Source organism: Salvia splendens, chromosome 8 (assembly GCF_004379255.2).
Source record: "Salvia splendens isolate huo1 chromosome 8, SspV2, whole genome shotgun sequence".
Taxonomy (NCBI): Eukaryota; Viridiplantae; Streptophyta; class Magnoliopsida; order Lamiales; family Lamiaceae; genus Salvia; species Salvia splendens.
This window is the reverse complement of record NC_056039.1, coordinates 10,374,174-10,389,333: the sequence shown is the minus strand read 5'-3', so window position 1 is coordinate 10,389,333 and position 15,160 is coordinate 10,374,174. Positions and strand designations below refer to the sequence as shown.

The 15,160-nt window shown below is 40.7% G+C and overlaps 1 protein-coding gene across 1 annotated transcript; it reads right to left on the bottom strand.

Moving 5' to 3' along the window:
• Positions 1-348: 348 nt before the first annotated feature.
• LOC121743477 (protein WVD2-like 2) lies at positions 349-4,287 on the bottom strand. The gene is made up of 7 exons (XM_042136780.1): positions 4,054-4,287; positions 2,142-2,619; positions 1,752-1,840; positions 1,513-1,597; positions 1,356-1,427; positions 1,107-1,217; positions 349-962 (listed from the first exon to the last, which is right to left on the bottom strand). Exons 2-7 carry the CDS (start codon positions 2,613-2,615, stop codon positions 648-650), a joined length of 1,146 nt encoding a protein of 381 aa, XP_041992714.1. The 5' UTR covers positions 2,616-2,619; positions 4,054-4,287; the 3' UTR covers positions 349-647.
• Between the last annotated feature and the right edge of the window lie 10,873 nt (positions 4,288-15,160).

The following is a 15,160-nucleotide window of genomic DNA, read 5'->3' as shown; positions in this document are numbered from 1 at the left end:
GTAATGTAAATAGTGTTAGTAGAGAGTAAACTTTCCATCGTTAATAGTGTAGCGTTAGTGGTATAAATTATAAATAATATGATATATACGGGTGAGTGATGTGTTGTTTAATTATTTCAAAATTAAAAAATTCAGGACAGATTAAAAAATAGTTAATACTTTTCAAGGACGAACGTAATATTAGTTAGGAGTATGTGAGAAGTCGGATGTCAAACCATCAGCGAGGAATGGTAATCGTTTGCTACGCTTTAATTGTGGACAACACAAATAAGACGATATACCTTGGTGACCAATATTTTCTTTTACGGCTATAAGTCCAACTAATCAAAAGCTCTGTTGCAACACAAATGTCATCCAGCAGAAATTTAAATTAGTTCAAAACTTCAAATACATTCTGATTCTACATAGCATACTAACTCAAGCAAGACATAATAACCCTAGAGCAAAACCACAAGTTATACAGATAATAAGCAAAATGTGTTGTTTGTAAGAGCATACGACGCTATAAATTACACAAAATATACAACTCGGGATTCAGACATCACCTTTGGCAAGTCACTGCAGGTAACAAAGTTGCCTTGCACAATCATATGGAAACTCGAGAGAATTTTCCAGGCGAAGGTAAAACTACAACTACCAGTAAAACTTCAAGATTGAACTGCAATATCTGCATTCCCCTGCTCTTTTGCTCGAGAATTTTCGCTCTTCTCTTTAGATTGTTTCGTGGGAATCTTGGCTTTGTTAGATCCATTTAACTTCCACTCATTAGTTTGATCCTTACTTTTAGGGGTTATAGGTGAGGCCTTTTTCAGAAGAGGAGAAGCTCGGCCTTCTCTATAGACACCTACACTGTGACGAGATGCTCGTCCACAAGATACCTTTTCCTCAGGAATCGATTTGACTGCATCACCACAGCTCTTTCTCCTGGTTAGATTTGGTGATTTGGCACGGGTGACAGGCAGCTGTATATAAACCAATTTAGTACACAATGATACTAACATGCAAGAAAATAAATGATTTACCATGGCATAATATATTCTACTTCGAATGCATTTGAATCAGTCAGGTTATGTAGAACAAGCTGCATATAATAGGAAAACGTAAACCTTTTTTAGCTCGACTTTTGGTGGAGGACCTTCGCGGTAGAAACTAGGGACAGGATTTGCTTTGTACATCATGTTCCTCCTAAGCTGCTTTATTGCTGCTTGTTCTTCTTCCTGCATATTGAGATGTAGGTTAAGATATAAATTTTGAAATAATCCCAAATAAGAAGGAAGGAGAGAAGGAATATAGAGGTCAGACAAAATCGGTAAGTTGCAAGAGGTGGTAATTATGAAAACCAAGCAAGGCAATACCTTGGTTCTAGCTTCGTAGTCATGTTTTTCTTTCTCCAAGGCTTTGTGCTTCTCTTCCAACTTAGTGTAGAACTAAGAAAGAAAGATCAGGAGAAATGATAAGAGTGTGAAGAATTTGAAAACACTGCGATTGGACTTCATTCTGCATGAAACGTACCTCCTTACGCCTCTCTAAACGGTTTCCACAATTGAATCTTGGAGCAACTGGAACTGTGACTCTCATCCGTACAGAAGTTGCAGTACTACAAATACTAAGGAAGTAACATACAAACAAGAGACCAAGAGCACAGCAGATGTACTACTACTAAACTGGAAGGGGGGCAGCAAGGAAAATAAAGTGGGGGTGGGGAAGTGCAAAAGAGATAATGCACAAAGAAAGACGCAGCTAGAGGATACGAGGAAGCCAAGGACCAATTATCTTCTTCATCGTTATAATTTTTGCAATGAGGCGCCTGCAGCTTCTTTGAAGACAAATGTGCGATTGGCTGGAACAGGAACAGCCATCATCAGCAACAAAGTTGTGTCTACACTATCAATATTGTACTTACACAGCATATATCTAACACGGCCCAATCAGTTATACTTGCTACAGACTATAAGCCATATCAAAATGAGTAGCATGTCAATTACAATGCCAAAAATCTTGACTCACTTGATTTACTATAGACATCTTCCATAGCAAAATGACGTGGATGGAGTTTATAAAATACAATGTATATGGCAAAGTCCAAAGAAAGGACTGGGAAGAGATACAAACTGACACGATGCTTAGAGGAAATGACTCACCTGCAATTTCTTTGCTGATCCAGGAGAAGGTGAATCACGAGACTTGGGCAAATTTTCTGTGCCAGAATCATTGCTTTCAGACCCATTAGAATGGTTTACATGCGCGTTTTGTCTATCATCCTCTAAACTAGGAGTTAGGGGCTCTAATGGATCTGCATCAGTTATCCCATTAACAGTAGACCCCGATGCAGGTTTTGCTGGCGAGTTTGACTTTTTTTCAGGAGACTTCTGAGCCTCAGCATTGATAATCTTCTCCTCAGGTTGGTGATTGTTGCTTTTCAACCATAGCACATCTTGTTTCTTATCGTAGTCATCCGGAACTCTAGCATTCGTGTCATTGTCATTCATCTCATTATCATTTTTTCCAGATTTCTCTTGTACAGCTTTTGGAGCAACACGGATGGTGCCATTTGATTTATCATTGACCATGTTGGACTTTTTATCAATACGAAGACCTACAACATCTCTCCCCATCTGCCTGCATTAAAATAAAGACAAGGTGTCAGCCAAATACCTGTTTTTCTACAGATACTTTTCTATCACAACTGAATAAGATGACTGACAGGCTGAAGCCCGAAAACCCCTCCAAGAAAAAAGAACTCTTTAGATTTAGAAAGGAATATGCACAAGGAAAATAAATTGAACAACCATAGTTGGTTAGGAAATTGCTTAACAATGCTATTAAAACATTTTCTTATCTTACTATAATAAGTATAATTTAGGTATGCACTTCAACATCTCACTTGAGATGTATCAGAAAAGAAAACAAAAGGGAAGGAATGGAAAGAACTGCAATGTGCTCCATCCCGTTCAAACTAATGATGGTCAACATAGACTCTCAAGCAAGCATGGCTTAAGCTGAAAAGCGAGGAAAAGCATATAGTTTCAGAGAGAATTGTTGATACAGGATAAGTGTTTTTATGCTAGTGGTAGCTCAAGTTGAAACAAATTATAGCTTCAGAGTTATAATCAATAGTAAAAATGTAAGAAAGGGCATCAAGTTCTTTTCATCGCAGAGATTTAAAGGAAATGAAACAGTTCTAATCATTTTTGAATCTCCCTTCAACTACTTGTATTAATTCGTTCAGTGGAAATATTTTCAACGTTAAACATCGACAAACTTTTAAACACTATACAGTAAAGAATACTGTTTTGCAGAACCGGTCTAATATTGAGGCTGAAATACTGCCCTTAAGTTTAAAGAGTAGTTGTTCAAAAGTTCTGTTTTAAGACCTAAAATTTTAAAATTAAACATGATTTGCCTTTTTCAGCAAAACATGAAAAGGCTATAACAAAAAAAAAAACGAGAAAAATGAGATGTATTAAGGGAGGCATACGAGATTCTCAGTGAATTACTGAAAATGTGGATAAGAGGATCAGTTGGAAGCACGAAACCATCAAATAAAATATACTACTAATAATGAAAAGGCATCTGGAAACTGAAACAGAAAATTAATCACACATCGTAACCTTATCGGCGAAAACAATCAGTTCAAAAGCTAAATTGCCATGAAATTCAAACGTCACAGTTAATACTACCCTCATCTATCACTCGAGAAATCATCGCTGCCCGAATCCCAGCCTCAACTATTATCCACACGTTATTAGTTTTTTTGAAAAGAAATAAAGCCTCAGCTATAAAAAAATATAAATGAAAAGAAAAGAAATTGCATATATGTGGTAGAAAGCTAAAAATACCTAAATCTTAACACAAATTTCACGGACACAGCTTAGTGAAAGATAAAATAGAAAAACTTAAATCCTAAAAAAAGAAAGCAGCTGAGGAATAAGCAGCAGCCAGAAACACCAGATTACTAACAAACAACATGCAGATCGAACCAAACATTTGAAGACAAATGATTCTCAAACAAATAGAGCTAATATTTGTTTAGAAACGAAAGAGATTCCTCACAAATGGGATTTTGTTTCCTCCTCCCTTCTGCTCCCGATCTGAGCGACAAGATCTTCAAATAAATTGGGTGACAAAACAAGGCCTCAAACGCTACCACAGCCTGCGACGAGCAAACGTGAGCGCAACTCGCTGCTCTCTCTCTCTCTCTCTCTCTCCGAACCCACTGCTCTCTCTCTCTTTCTGAACCAAACGGAGGTTTTGTGCGGTCTCTCTCTTCAATTCAACCTTGCCCATTTCTTTTTCCCTTTTATCAGTATTTTTCTGTTATTTTTAATTTCATTTTTATTTAAATTTGTTAGTAGTAGTTTATTTGTTTTTCCGAATTCACTCAAGTCTCGTAACCGCTGATTTGTTTTATTTGCTTGATTATTTTGTCTCTTTTAGTACTCCATAATTTTACTTTTGGGAATATTTCTTTTTTTGCAAAAGACAGGAATATAGTGGTGGTACTTAATTACTCAATTTTCAATAAGTGCCTTGTTATTGTTTTATTCTCTCCCTAATACTCAGAATTAGAAAGAAAAAAAAAGCTCTATCAATGTTTAATTCAGAAAATAATTAAAATCACAAAATATAAAGAAGTTCATGGCAAATGATTGATAGCTCAAGCCTCAATTGATGTGACGAAATCCTTCCACCAATAGATTGGAGGTGGGGAGAAATTTAAAAAATGCGAAATATAAATATGAAATTGACATATATTAATTAGTGCTACATAAGTATACTAATTTATGAGTGATGCTAAATGGCCATAATGTGGCCGGCCATAAAAAGTTAATTTAGTCCATTTACATGTATAAAAAAATTAAAATTACCGATATAAACTTATATGTGTGTGAATGGACTTGTGAGTTGATACTTATCTTTGAATTCCATTACGTAAAACACATTAATATCACGAATTACTGTATACGTTGAGCAACAATCAAGAAATGACAGTAGTAATAAGTTGAGCAAAAACTACGAAAGAACAACACTAACATGTTGAGCAACATATAATGAAGATGATATAAAAGTAAAATCAAATAGTATTAAACCAAAAATTTGAAAAAAAATCAATTTTTTTTGTTATTTACTTAATTTATGGTTGGCCATAATGTGGCCGCATAGCATTATTCCTAATTTATACCAATAGAATGCAAAACACCTGAATTTCCGGTGGGAAATTCTGCCGCTATATAAATGCTGTCCATAAATAGTTCTTAAATTAATACTCCTATATTGCATTAATTGCATTGTTTTAAGTTCTACCAAAAATAAAGTAAGCCGTTAATACTAACATACAACTGAATTGGTGCTACATAATCTAACCTTTTGTTAGTTCAACAGCAAACAAAGAAATACTAAGAGCATCCACTACGTTGTCCCCCCACCGTCCCTTAAACTACTATTTAATGGCTTCATTGTACTTTATTCCCCCATCCTTTAACTAAGGGATGGAACCTGCAACGCTCCGTCCCTTATTCCGTCCCTTAAATTACTATTCATTCAATTTCATTTTTTATTTTTTTCCAACCCAATTCAATTAAAACAAACACACTTTATTAAAAAACAAACATCATTAAAATTAAAACAACATTAAAATTCAAAAAATTAGAAAAAAGACATAATTAAAATCCTAAAAAAATAAAAATGACATAATTTAATTTTCTCCGCCAAAGTTTTCCCAAATGTGCTCAATTAGATCCTCTTGGAGTTGGGTGTGGGCGCTAGAGTCGCGTGTCCTTGCCCGAATAGACAACTGTTCTTGTATTGACGGATGCGCTCCACTTCGCGGCGGACTACTTGCGGTTGAGCTTCCGGGGGATTCGGGGTCGAACCAATTTCCCGCCTCGGGTCCTTCGTCTTGGACAATCATGTTGTGCAAGATTATGCATGTATACATGATGTCGACCATGCTCTCCATGAACCACGAACGAGCCGGGGCTTTGATGATGTTGAAGCGTGCTTGGAGAACCCCGAACGTCCTCTCCACATCCTTGCGAGCAGCCTCCTGCTTCTGCGCAAAAAGAGCCTGTTTTGGGTTCGCATGCCTGCTGCACGTCTTCACGAAGGTCGGCCACTTCGGGTAGATGCCGTTGGCGATATAGTACCCCATTTTATACAGCCGGTTGTTGGCGACGAAGTTGATGGCCGGCGCTTTACCATCCAAAACTTCGGTAAAGAGGTCGGACTGGTGGAGCACGTTTATGTCGTTGTTCGAGCCAGTGACCCCGAAGTACGCGTGCCAGATCCAAAGCCAGTAGTCGGCAACGGCCTCGAGTACAACGGTTGGGTGGGTGCCTTTGTGGCCGCTCGTGTAGGACCCCCTCCAAGCCACCGGGCAATTCTTCCATTGCCAGTGCATGCAATCGACACTGCCAAGCATCCCGGGGAATCCGTGCACTTGTTCGTGCAGGTCGAGGAGGAACTGACAATCGGTCGTGCTTGCCCTCCGGAGAAATTCGTCGGTAAAGGCTGCTCGGACGCCTTTGCAGAATTTGAGCAAGCACATGCGCCCATTGGTGTCTCCGATGTGGAGGTATTAGTTGACGCATTTGCTCAAAAGGATCCATTTGTTTGAGTTGATTTAAGATGAAATTGGAGTGGTTTATAGAGAGGATTTGAGAGAAATAGGTGTTTGTGTGTGAAATGAGTATGAAATAGGATTATTTATAGAGTAAATAAATCAAAAAAATAAAAATAAAAATTTAACGGTAACATTGTCGTTTGAAAAAAATTTATTAAAATTCGAATTTAAAAAAAAATAATTATTGCGTCATCCGTGACGACGCCCACTCGCGGGCCAGCGAGTGGGCGTCACTCATGCATTGGGCGGGCGACACGTCGTCCGGGCGCGTGTCGGGACGGCGCGTCCCTTGTCTCGCGGCTACGGGCTACGGGACGGGCTGGAGACGGGCTCGGGACGGGACGAATGTTGCAACGCGTCCCGCGGCGAAACAGTCCCTACGGGACGGAACGCGGGACGCGTAGTGGATGCTCTAACATTTGTGTGCTTTTCGTATTAATTTCAATTTTTTATTGTTAATACTACAAAAAGGCGGCTTAAATTGTTTGAATAAAATCGAATTACTTTCTGTGATTCTCAACGGCGTCAAGCCGTCAAGTAACGTAGAGGAGGCTGAAGGTTTTGAATTTTCAAACATCAATATACGAAAATAAAATTAAAAAAAAAAAGTAAAAAAGGTGGAGATTTGGAATTTGAATTGATTAAGTGGTGGGAGTGTTTGAAATTGAGAGAGGGCCGTTTTTTGCACTCCAACTTTTCATACTCAGTGGGCCCGTCTTCAATTAAGTCATACTACTACTATTATTATTAACTCAGCAGGTGAAGTAGATTGTTGCTTTTACTTTTAGTTGCCCCGATTTTTACTACTCCACTACTATTATTAGCTTTTCTTTTAATTGCCATCATATCTAGAGTTGGATGATTCCATAACCTAAAATACCATCAGAATCACATTTTGTTATTTCAATTTGTCTTACAATAAATGTCATATTTCATTTTTATTATAAATATTAAGTAGGTCTTATGAGACAGACTCACTTCACTCACATTTATTTATAAATAAAAATAATATAAAAGTGAGTCTCATATTCCATTAATTTTTTCAAACTCATTATTATTTATATTTCTTAAAACTTATGCTCACGCCAAATATGACTCTATATGGTACGGAAGAAGTACTATAATGTTTGCATCATTTTCGGTTTTATGGACATCTCTTGGTTATATGGCAACTTTCAACTAGATATTTGTAATAATAATGTTTTTTTTATAATGTGAAAATTAGTTTTACAAAAGGTTAAGAAATTATAAGTGTGTATCAAAATGGGTATCAAACAAAATTTCGTATGAACATATGTACTCCATTCAACTTTTATTTTCTTTCCAATATGCCTATTTTGTATAGCAATTACTATTAAAATTTTATCAATTTCGTTGATGAATCTTTTGTTATTTTCATAGTATAAGAATTGATAAACATTTAATCAGACTGCACGTACATAGATTCAGAGTCAGTTGGATTATTTTATTAGTGTCATAAATGTGCCGTATGTATTAATTTGCAAGCTACTAGATAAATTTATATTGTTGAAATGATAACATTGATAAAAGTCCAAACTTCATGTAACAAACATTATTTTTCTTTTGGATTGTACAAATGAGCAAGAATCAATCAGCACCATACACAAGTACGAATTAAACAGATCGTAGATAAAATTTGTTGAAATGGTGTTTTTGGATTATAATAGTAAAAGTTCAAACTTCATGAATCACATTAAATTATAAGCATGCATTAAGATTGATAGGATTTATAAAGTGAAACAAAGTCGTAACTGAAAAGTAATCACTTGGGAGTTTCGAATTTATCCTATTGTTTTTATTTGTTTTCTATAGAAAAGTTCACCTTCATCATTATCTACCACCATATATTAATTCTTTTAAACAAATGTCTTAAATCGTTTTTAATGTTATAGTCTCTCATTATATAATTGAACGAATGCAAATGTTTTTCTTATTTCACCATATACATGAACTAATGAACTAATTGGTGATTGGAAATCATTTTTAACTTTTCTAATTCAATTGATATCAGAGTCAAATTTATCAAATCCTTAGTATCTTATCACCAATTTATGTACCAAAGGAGGTGTATTGTGTTTTCCGCTTCCTTTTTAGTATCTTTATTAATTTGTAATCATTAAAAACAAATTATTACAACGGGTATGTTAGGCAAATTAGGTTTTATAGTCGTTCGAAATTAATTTGTCTATCGATTTACATTGAAGAATAGAAAGAAAAGAAGACATAATGATTCGATGAAAGATAAAAACAATTATGGATTATAGTTGGTTTTATTCGAACTCCAATCACATCATCGTAGAATATAGTATATTAAATTCATGGTAGTGCAAATTGAGTCATACATACGTAGACTATGAATAATTTATACTATTCTAGTTCTTGGATCACTATGAACGATTTATACTAACTAGTATTATAAGTTCTTGGATCAAAATAAAGCAAGTTGCGTGCTTTACATTCCTCTTTGTCAATATATTAGTAGTAGTATTTATTAATTAAAGTTCTTTATGGATACAATTAATTACTCAATATAATATTCATATTAATTAAAGGTCGTTATTTTCAATCTAATAAAATTAAGTTATAATCAATTAAATGGAGTGCATAAATTACACCCCGGTGGATCATTTGAGATAATTATGTTTATGTCATCTCTAAATCCATTTTTGCAATTGATGGATCCGCGAATTTTTGATGTTAGCAAATGCTGGTAGAGAATGAAAATACAGACACAAAGAATTTACGTGGTTCGATTTACTGAAGTAAATCTACGTCCACGGGAAAAAGGGAGGGCAAGATTGTATTGCTTGATCTGTTTTCTACAGCTTACAAATACAAACTTGCTATTTGCTATATGGTGTTTTATCTCTAGAGAGCTTCTAACCTCTTCTATCAGATCTAAGTTCTATTTATATAATGAACTCAGATCATGGCTTGCATCACCACCCTAAGTCGTGGATGTCGTGTAGGTTATGGCCTAAGATCGTGGGTGAAGCGTAGGTCATGGCCTACGATCGTGGCCTGAACTGACATCACGTGGTAGTGGGTGTGTTGGACATCCTGTATGGGTCCACTAACTCCTTGTTCGGCCGAATACCGAGACCGAACTGCTTTGGTTGCCGATCTGAGAGTAGAGCTTGATGCCGACCTGAGAGCAGAGCTTGATTGGTTGGCTTTTACCGAGCTGTAGGCTGAGGCCGAACTCTTTGGTAATGCCGAACTGAACTCTTGGGCTGGCCGAGCTGTCACTGCTATTGGGCTTGTTTAGTACGTACCCCATCACTACCCCCCCCCGAAAAGCGAAGTGATTCACTTCGGCGAAGCGAGTCACTTCGGCATTCTGGAAAAGGGTACGGGGGAGGCTGAAGTCAGGGGACGTGCCCTGCGCGTGACTGCATTAAATGCGGCATTAAATGCGACAGTAAAATCCGGCCGTTGAATCCTGAAAAGGTGGGATATGAAACGGTGCGATGATTTGAAATCTTTTCCAAATCTGATAAATACCGTCTTTCTTCATCATTTGAACACCTTTGCTATTGGCTTCTTCTGCACTCTCTATCTTCTGCGTGAAAAATTTCCTTCCGCTTTCAAAAATTTCTTCAGACTACCTTCACCTTCAAAAAGTAAGAAAAATGTCTTCTTCTTCTTCTTCGGAGTCGGGTAGCGTTAGGAAAGGGGGTAGGGGGTCTTCTAGCCGGAAAGAATCCGGGGAGAAGACCGTAGAGTATTTTCACAGTATCTTGAGTAAGGATACTGTGATATCCCTTTACGAAAAATACTCTTTTCCTGGGGGGAAGGCGGTGGTACCTGACGGTGATCACAGGGCTGACTCCCCGCCGGAGGGTTACGTCACCGTGTACGAGGCCTGCTTAGAATGCGGGCTTCGTTTCCCCCTCCCTTCTGCCTTTATAGATTTACTAGATTTTTTTCAGCTTCCTTTAGGCCAGGTGACTCCGAACTCTTGGAGGCACTTGTCGGCCTTCGCTGCCGAACTCCGTAGGTTAGGAAGGGATTTGTCTTTGAAGGCGATCCTTAAATTCTTTCAATTTAAGAGGAAGGGGTCTTGGTTTTACTTGATCCCTTTACAGCCCTTTAGGGCCTTTTGTAAAACGAAGTGACCGAAGTGGCAAAATCGCTTCTTCTACTATGATAGGACCGCGGCTCCTAGTTTTCTCTGGAGAGGGCCGGAGTCCGTTATCCGTCACCCTCGGCCTGAACCGTTGGACGAGCTCGATGGCGAGCTCAACAAGATTCCCATAGTTAGGAAACAATACACGGAGTCTGAGCTCGTCAAGGGCGACGTCGTGTTCGACATCTCGTCTTCGGACGAAGAGGCCGAGGGTGAGGATTTCTCTTTATCTTTATGCTCTACTGCTTTAACGAAGAAAATCTGACTTTGCTTTCTTGCTTTTTGGCAGTGTTCATGTTGAATAAGGCTATTAGAAAGTCCTCCGAGCTTGTGGAGCCGGAGAGAGAGAAGGCTACCAGCTCGGCGCTTGATGCCGAGAAGAATCCGAAGAGGCAAAAGACCTCTTCGGGTCCAAAGAAGCCGGAGTCGACTTCGGCAAGCAAGAAGGGGAAGACCCAGAAGCCCCCAAGGGCGCCAGAGAAAGACGTGGTCTTGGCGCCTCCTTCGGAGCATATCTGTGAGCCATTTTTATGGCCCACGGACTTCGCCGAGGTGAATTGTTTTCTTGATTCCTTGGCTTGGCTTCTGTCTTGTATTTTTGGTGCCCTCTGTTAACTTTTTTCCTTATCCATTTTCAGAGGAATGATATGCTCTCCAAGCTCGTCGCCGTCGAACTCTCCAAAGCGTCCAACGACTATGCCGAGATGCAGAGGAAATTGGCGGCTGCTTGTCACCGGGCCGAGCAGGCTGAGGCAAACTTTGAGAAAGCCAGGGCTGCTAGGATTTCGGCCCAGGATGAAGCTCAGTTTGCCAAAAACCAGCTCGTCATCCAGCGAGAGCAGACGAAACGGAGGGATGCTGCCGCCGTGGTTGCCCAAGGAGAGGGTCTCCGTGCCTACACGGAGAGACTCTTTTTGAGCAGCCAGTTCTCGGCCTTTGTCGGTAGTCTGGTAAGGCTAATTGCCGATAAGGGCGAGCAGGGGCCCGACGTCGTGTTGCCTCTGTACAGCCGAGAGATAGCTGCTCGGCTTCAGAATCTGCCGCTCCTTGAGGAGCTCGCTTCATCCTCGGTCCTGCTTTCGGCAGACCGAGTCCGGAGTTGTCGAGCTGATCGGGACGAGAACCTGGAGGCTATCTTTGCCTCCGTGGGACCCGTTTCACCCGCTTCGACTTACAACGGAGAGGGTGAGGCCGAGCCGCTGGAGCCGGAGGCCGAAGTCGAGCGGGCCGGGCATCCGGAGGAGGAGGCCGATCAGGAGGCGGAGGCGAGGCCGGCAGGAGGCGAGGCCGAGGCTGAGGTAGCCCAGGAGAAGGAAGCTGTACCAGACCGAGGAGCCGGAGACGAAGCAGGCGGAGTATGATTTCGTCTCCCTTCTCTTAGTCTAGTTTCTTCCTTGTAAAATGGCCTTGAAGCCCTAGTGTAAAAAATTTTCCTTGTGAATGAAAAATTCTCTACATTTGTCTTCGTATAGCTTTTCGTACTCGCCTTTATTCCTGTTGTATTTTACTATCTGCTCGGTATAGCTGCCGAACTAATATAGCTGCTTTGTACCCAAGGAGATGGAGATACTTCACTGGAAACGGCTGTACTCTTCGGCTTTGGACGAAGCTGAGAGAAGAGCTATAGCCGATCAGACGAAGAATGACGAGCTTCTGGCTCGTTTAGTGAAGCTGGAGGCCGATATCAAGGACTTGGAGTCCGATAAGAAAGATCTGGAGGCCGAGCTGAATACGGCCATTGCTGAGAGGACTGCGTATGAGGATTACATCCGTGTGCGCGGGGGAATGACCATATCAGAAGTTCAGGAACGAGTTGACGAACTGTGGGAGGAGTATAATGTACTCCGGAGGAACAATGCGCTGGAGAGCTCGGCTTGCCAACAAGTCGTGAAATCATTGCGGCGCTGGGCTTCTCGGTACGACATTGTTCTTTCCCGGCGTCCCTCCATCGAGAGATTCCTCCGGCATATCGCGCCAACAGATGCTCGCACTCCAGATCAAACCTCTGGTTCTCTTGTTCAAAATCCTACTCCCAGCCAACAACGAACTCCGGAACAGCCGGAAACGTCAAGACGAGAACGGGCTCAGGAGCAACCGGAATCGTCAAGACGGGGACGGACTGAAATTCGCCGAGGAGTTGTGACTATGAGCGAGCAAGATCAGCAGATGCTTATTGCAGAGACTCTTCATCGCCGAGGTGTTAGGACTTCTCGGGCTCGGGGAAGAGGCGTTGGGTCGAGGATAGCATCTCGTCGACCTGCTTATTCTTCATCTGCTCGGAACAACCGAACTCGGCTTCCAGAGGATTTTGCAGATAGGTGGCTTAACTTCAGCAACCCTGGACAGTAGAATAGTCCTTTGTAATAGCGTAACGCCATTTTGTAGGGTAGCGGAGTTGTATGCTGAACAAGATTTGATAAATGAAATTTTGTTTTCGCTTCTAACACTGTATTTACAGCTTAGCGAAAAAATTTCATCGTACTTGTCCTCGGTCTTATGAAGTAAATTTCTTTGACCGGACTTGGTCCTTGGTCTGATGAAATAAACATCTTTGACCGGACTCGTCTTTGGTCTGATGAAATAAACATCTTCGACCGGACTCGTCTTTGGTCTGATGAAATAAACATCTTTGACCGGACTTGGTTTGTGTTCTAATTTGGCGATTTTTGTCGCCGGGATCGAACTTTCCCTTGTCCTAATTCGGCGAGTTTTATCGCGTGGATCGGACTTTCCCAGATAACCGAAGTGGTCTTATGCAGTAAACCTCTTTGACTAGACATGGTCGTCCCCGGTCTTATGAGGTAAACTTCTTTGACCGAACTTGGTCGTCCTAATTCGGCGAGGTTTATCGCGTGGATCGGACTTTCCCTAATTGCAGTTCGTTTCAGACGAAGTGCTTATTAAGCTGAATTGCGGTCTTGTATCCTCCTTGGAAGCTTGGACTCACAATCGTTGGCTTATTGCAGTTCGTTTCAGACGGACTGCTTGTTAAGCTGAATTGTGGTCTTATATCCTCCTTAGAAGCTTGGACTCACAATAGTCTTTAATAATCGATCTAAAAAGGGGATCAGTCTTTAAAGAACGATATACCTTGGTACCATTTGTAAGAGACGACAAGCACATAGAGACAAAACACATAGGGAAAAAATGAAAAAGACGAAGGAAAAAAACTTTAAACCTTTTTTTTTTTTTAAAACGACAAGTAAAAGGTACAAGTAAAAAAACAAACAAATAAAAACACATACCCCTATGACCGAACTAGACACGAGACGGACTGACCGGACTTTGTCTCTTACAAGTGGAACTTCTTGAGGTTGGAGACGTGCCATGTTCGGGGTACTTGTTCTCCTGACATGTGAGTCAATTTATAAGACCCTTTGCCGAGGACTTCGGACACCCGATATGGACCCTCCCATGTGGGTTCGAGTTTGCCCAGCTTTTCTGCTCGGCTTACTTCGTTGTTTCTCAAGACGAGATCTCCCACTTGAAATTGAAGCTTTTTCACCCTTTGGTTATAATACCGGGCTACTTGCTCCTTATACTTGGAGGCTTTTATGCACGCCAATTCTCTTCTTTCTTCGGCGAGATCTAGTTCTGCTCTCAGTCCGTCGTCATTCATTTCTGAGGAGAAATTTAGGGTTCGGGGACTGGGTACGCCGATCTCCACCGGAATTACGGCTTCAGTGCCGTACACCAGGCTATACGGAGTTTCACCGTTGGAGGTTTTGGGTGTAGTTCGGTAGGACCATAGGACTTGAGGGAGATTTTCTACCCATTGTCCTTTGGCTTGTTCTAACCGAGCTTTTAACCCTTTCACCAGAATCCGGTTCGTTACTTCCGTTTGTCCGTTTGCTTGGGGATGGGAGACCGAAGTGAACCGCTGTTGTATGTTCAGCTCTTGGCACCAATTCTTGAACGTCTTGTCGGTGAACTGAGTCCCATTATCCGAGATGAGGATGTGGGGTATGCCAAATCGGCACACTATGTTCTTCCAGACGAAGTCCAATGCCTTTGAGCTCGTTATCGTAGCTAATGGTTCAGCCTCCACCCACTTCGTGAAGTAGTCCACGGCAACGATAAGGAATTTCATTTGCCGAGGAGCTTGAGGAAGTGGTCCCACTATGTCTATGCCCCATTGCATGAAAGGCCAAGGGCTTTGCATAGTGTATAGATCGGTCTGCGGCATCCTTGGGACATTTGCATGAATTTGGCACTTCGTACACTTCTTGACGAGCTGCACTGCCTCTTGTACCATGGTTGGCCAATAATATCCCCATCTCAGAACTTTTTTAGCTAAAGCTCTGGCTCCGATGTGGCTACCGCACGATCCTTCATGAACTTCTCTGAGGATGTAGTCCGTCTCTTCTGGTCCTACGCACCGCAATAAC

Coding starts and splice junctions, on each gene's coding strand:
- LOC121743477 (XM_042136780.1), bottom strand. CDS start 2,615: ATGGGGAGAGATGTTGTAGGTCTTCGTATTGATAAAAAGTCCAACATG. Junction 1,841..2,141: donor GATCAGCAAAGAAATTGCAG/GTGAGTCATTTC, acceptor TTCCTGTTCCAG/CCAATCGCACATTTGTCTTC. Junction 963..1,106: donor CAAAAGTCGAGCTAAAAAAG/GTTTACGTTTTC, acceptor GTTTATATACAG/CTGCCTGTCACCCGTGCCAA.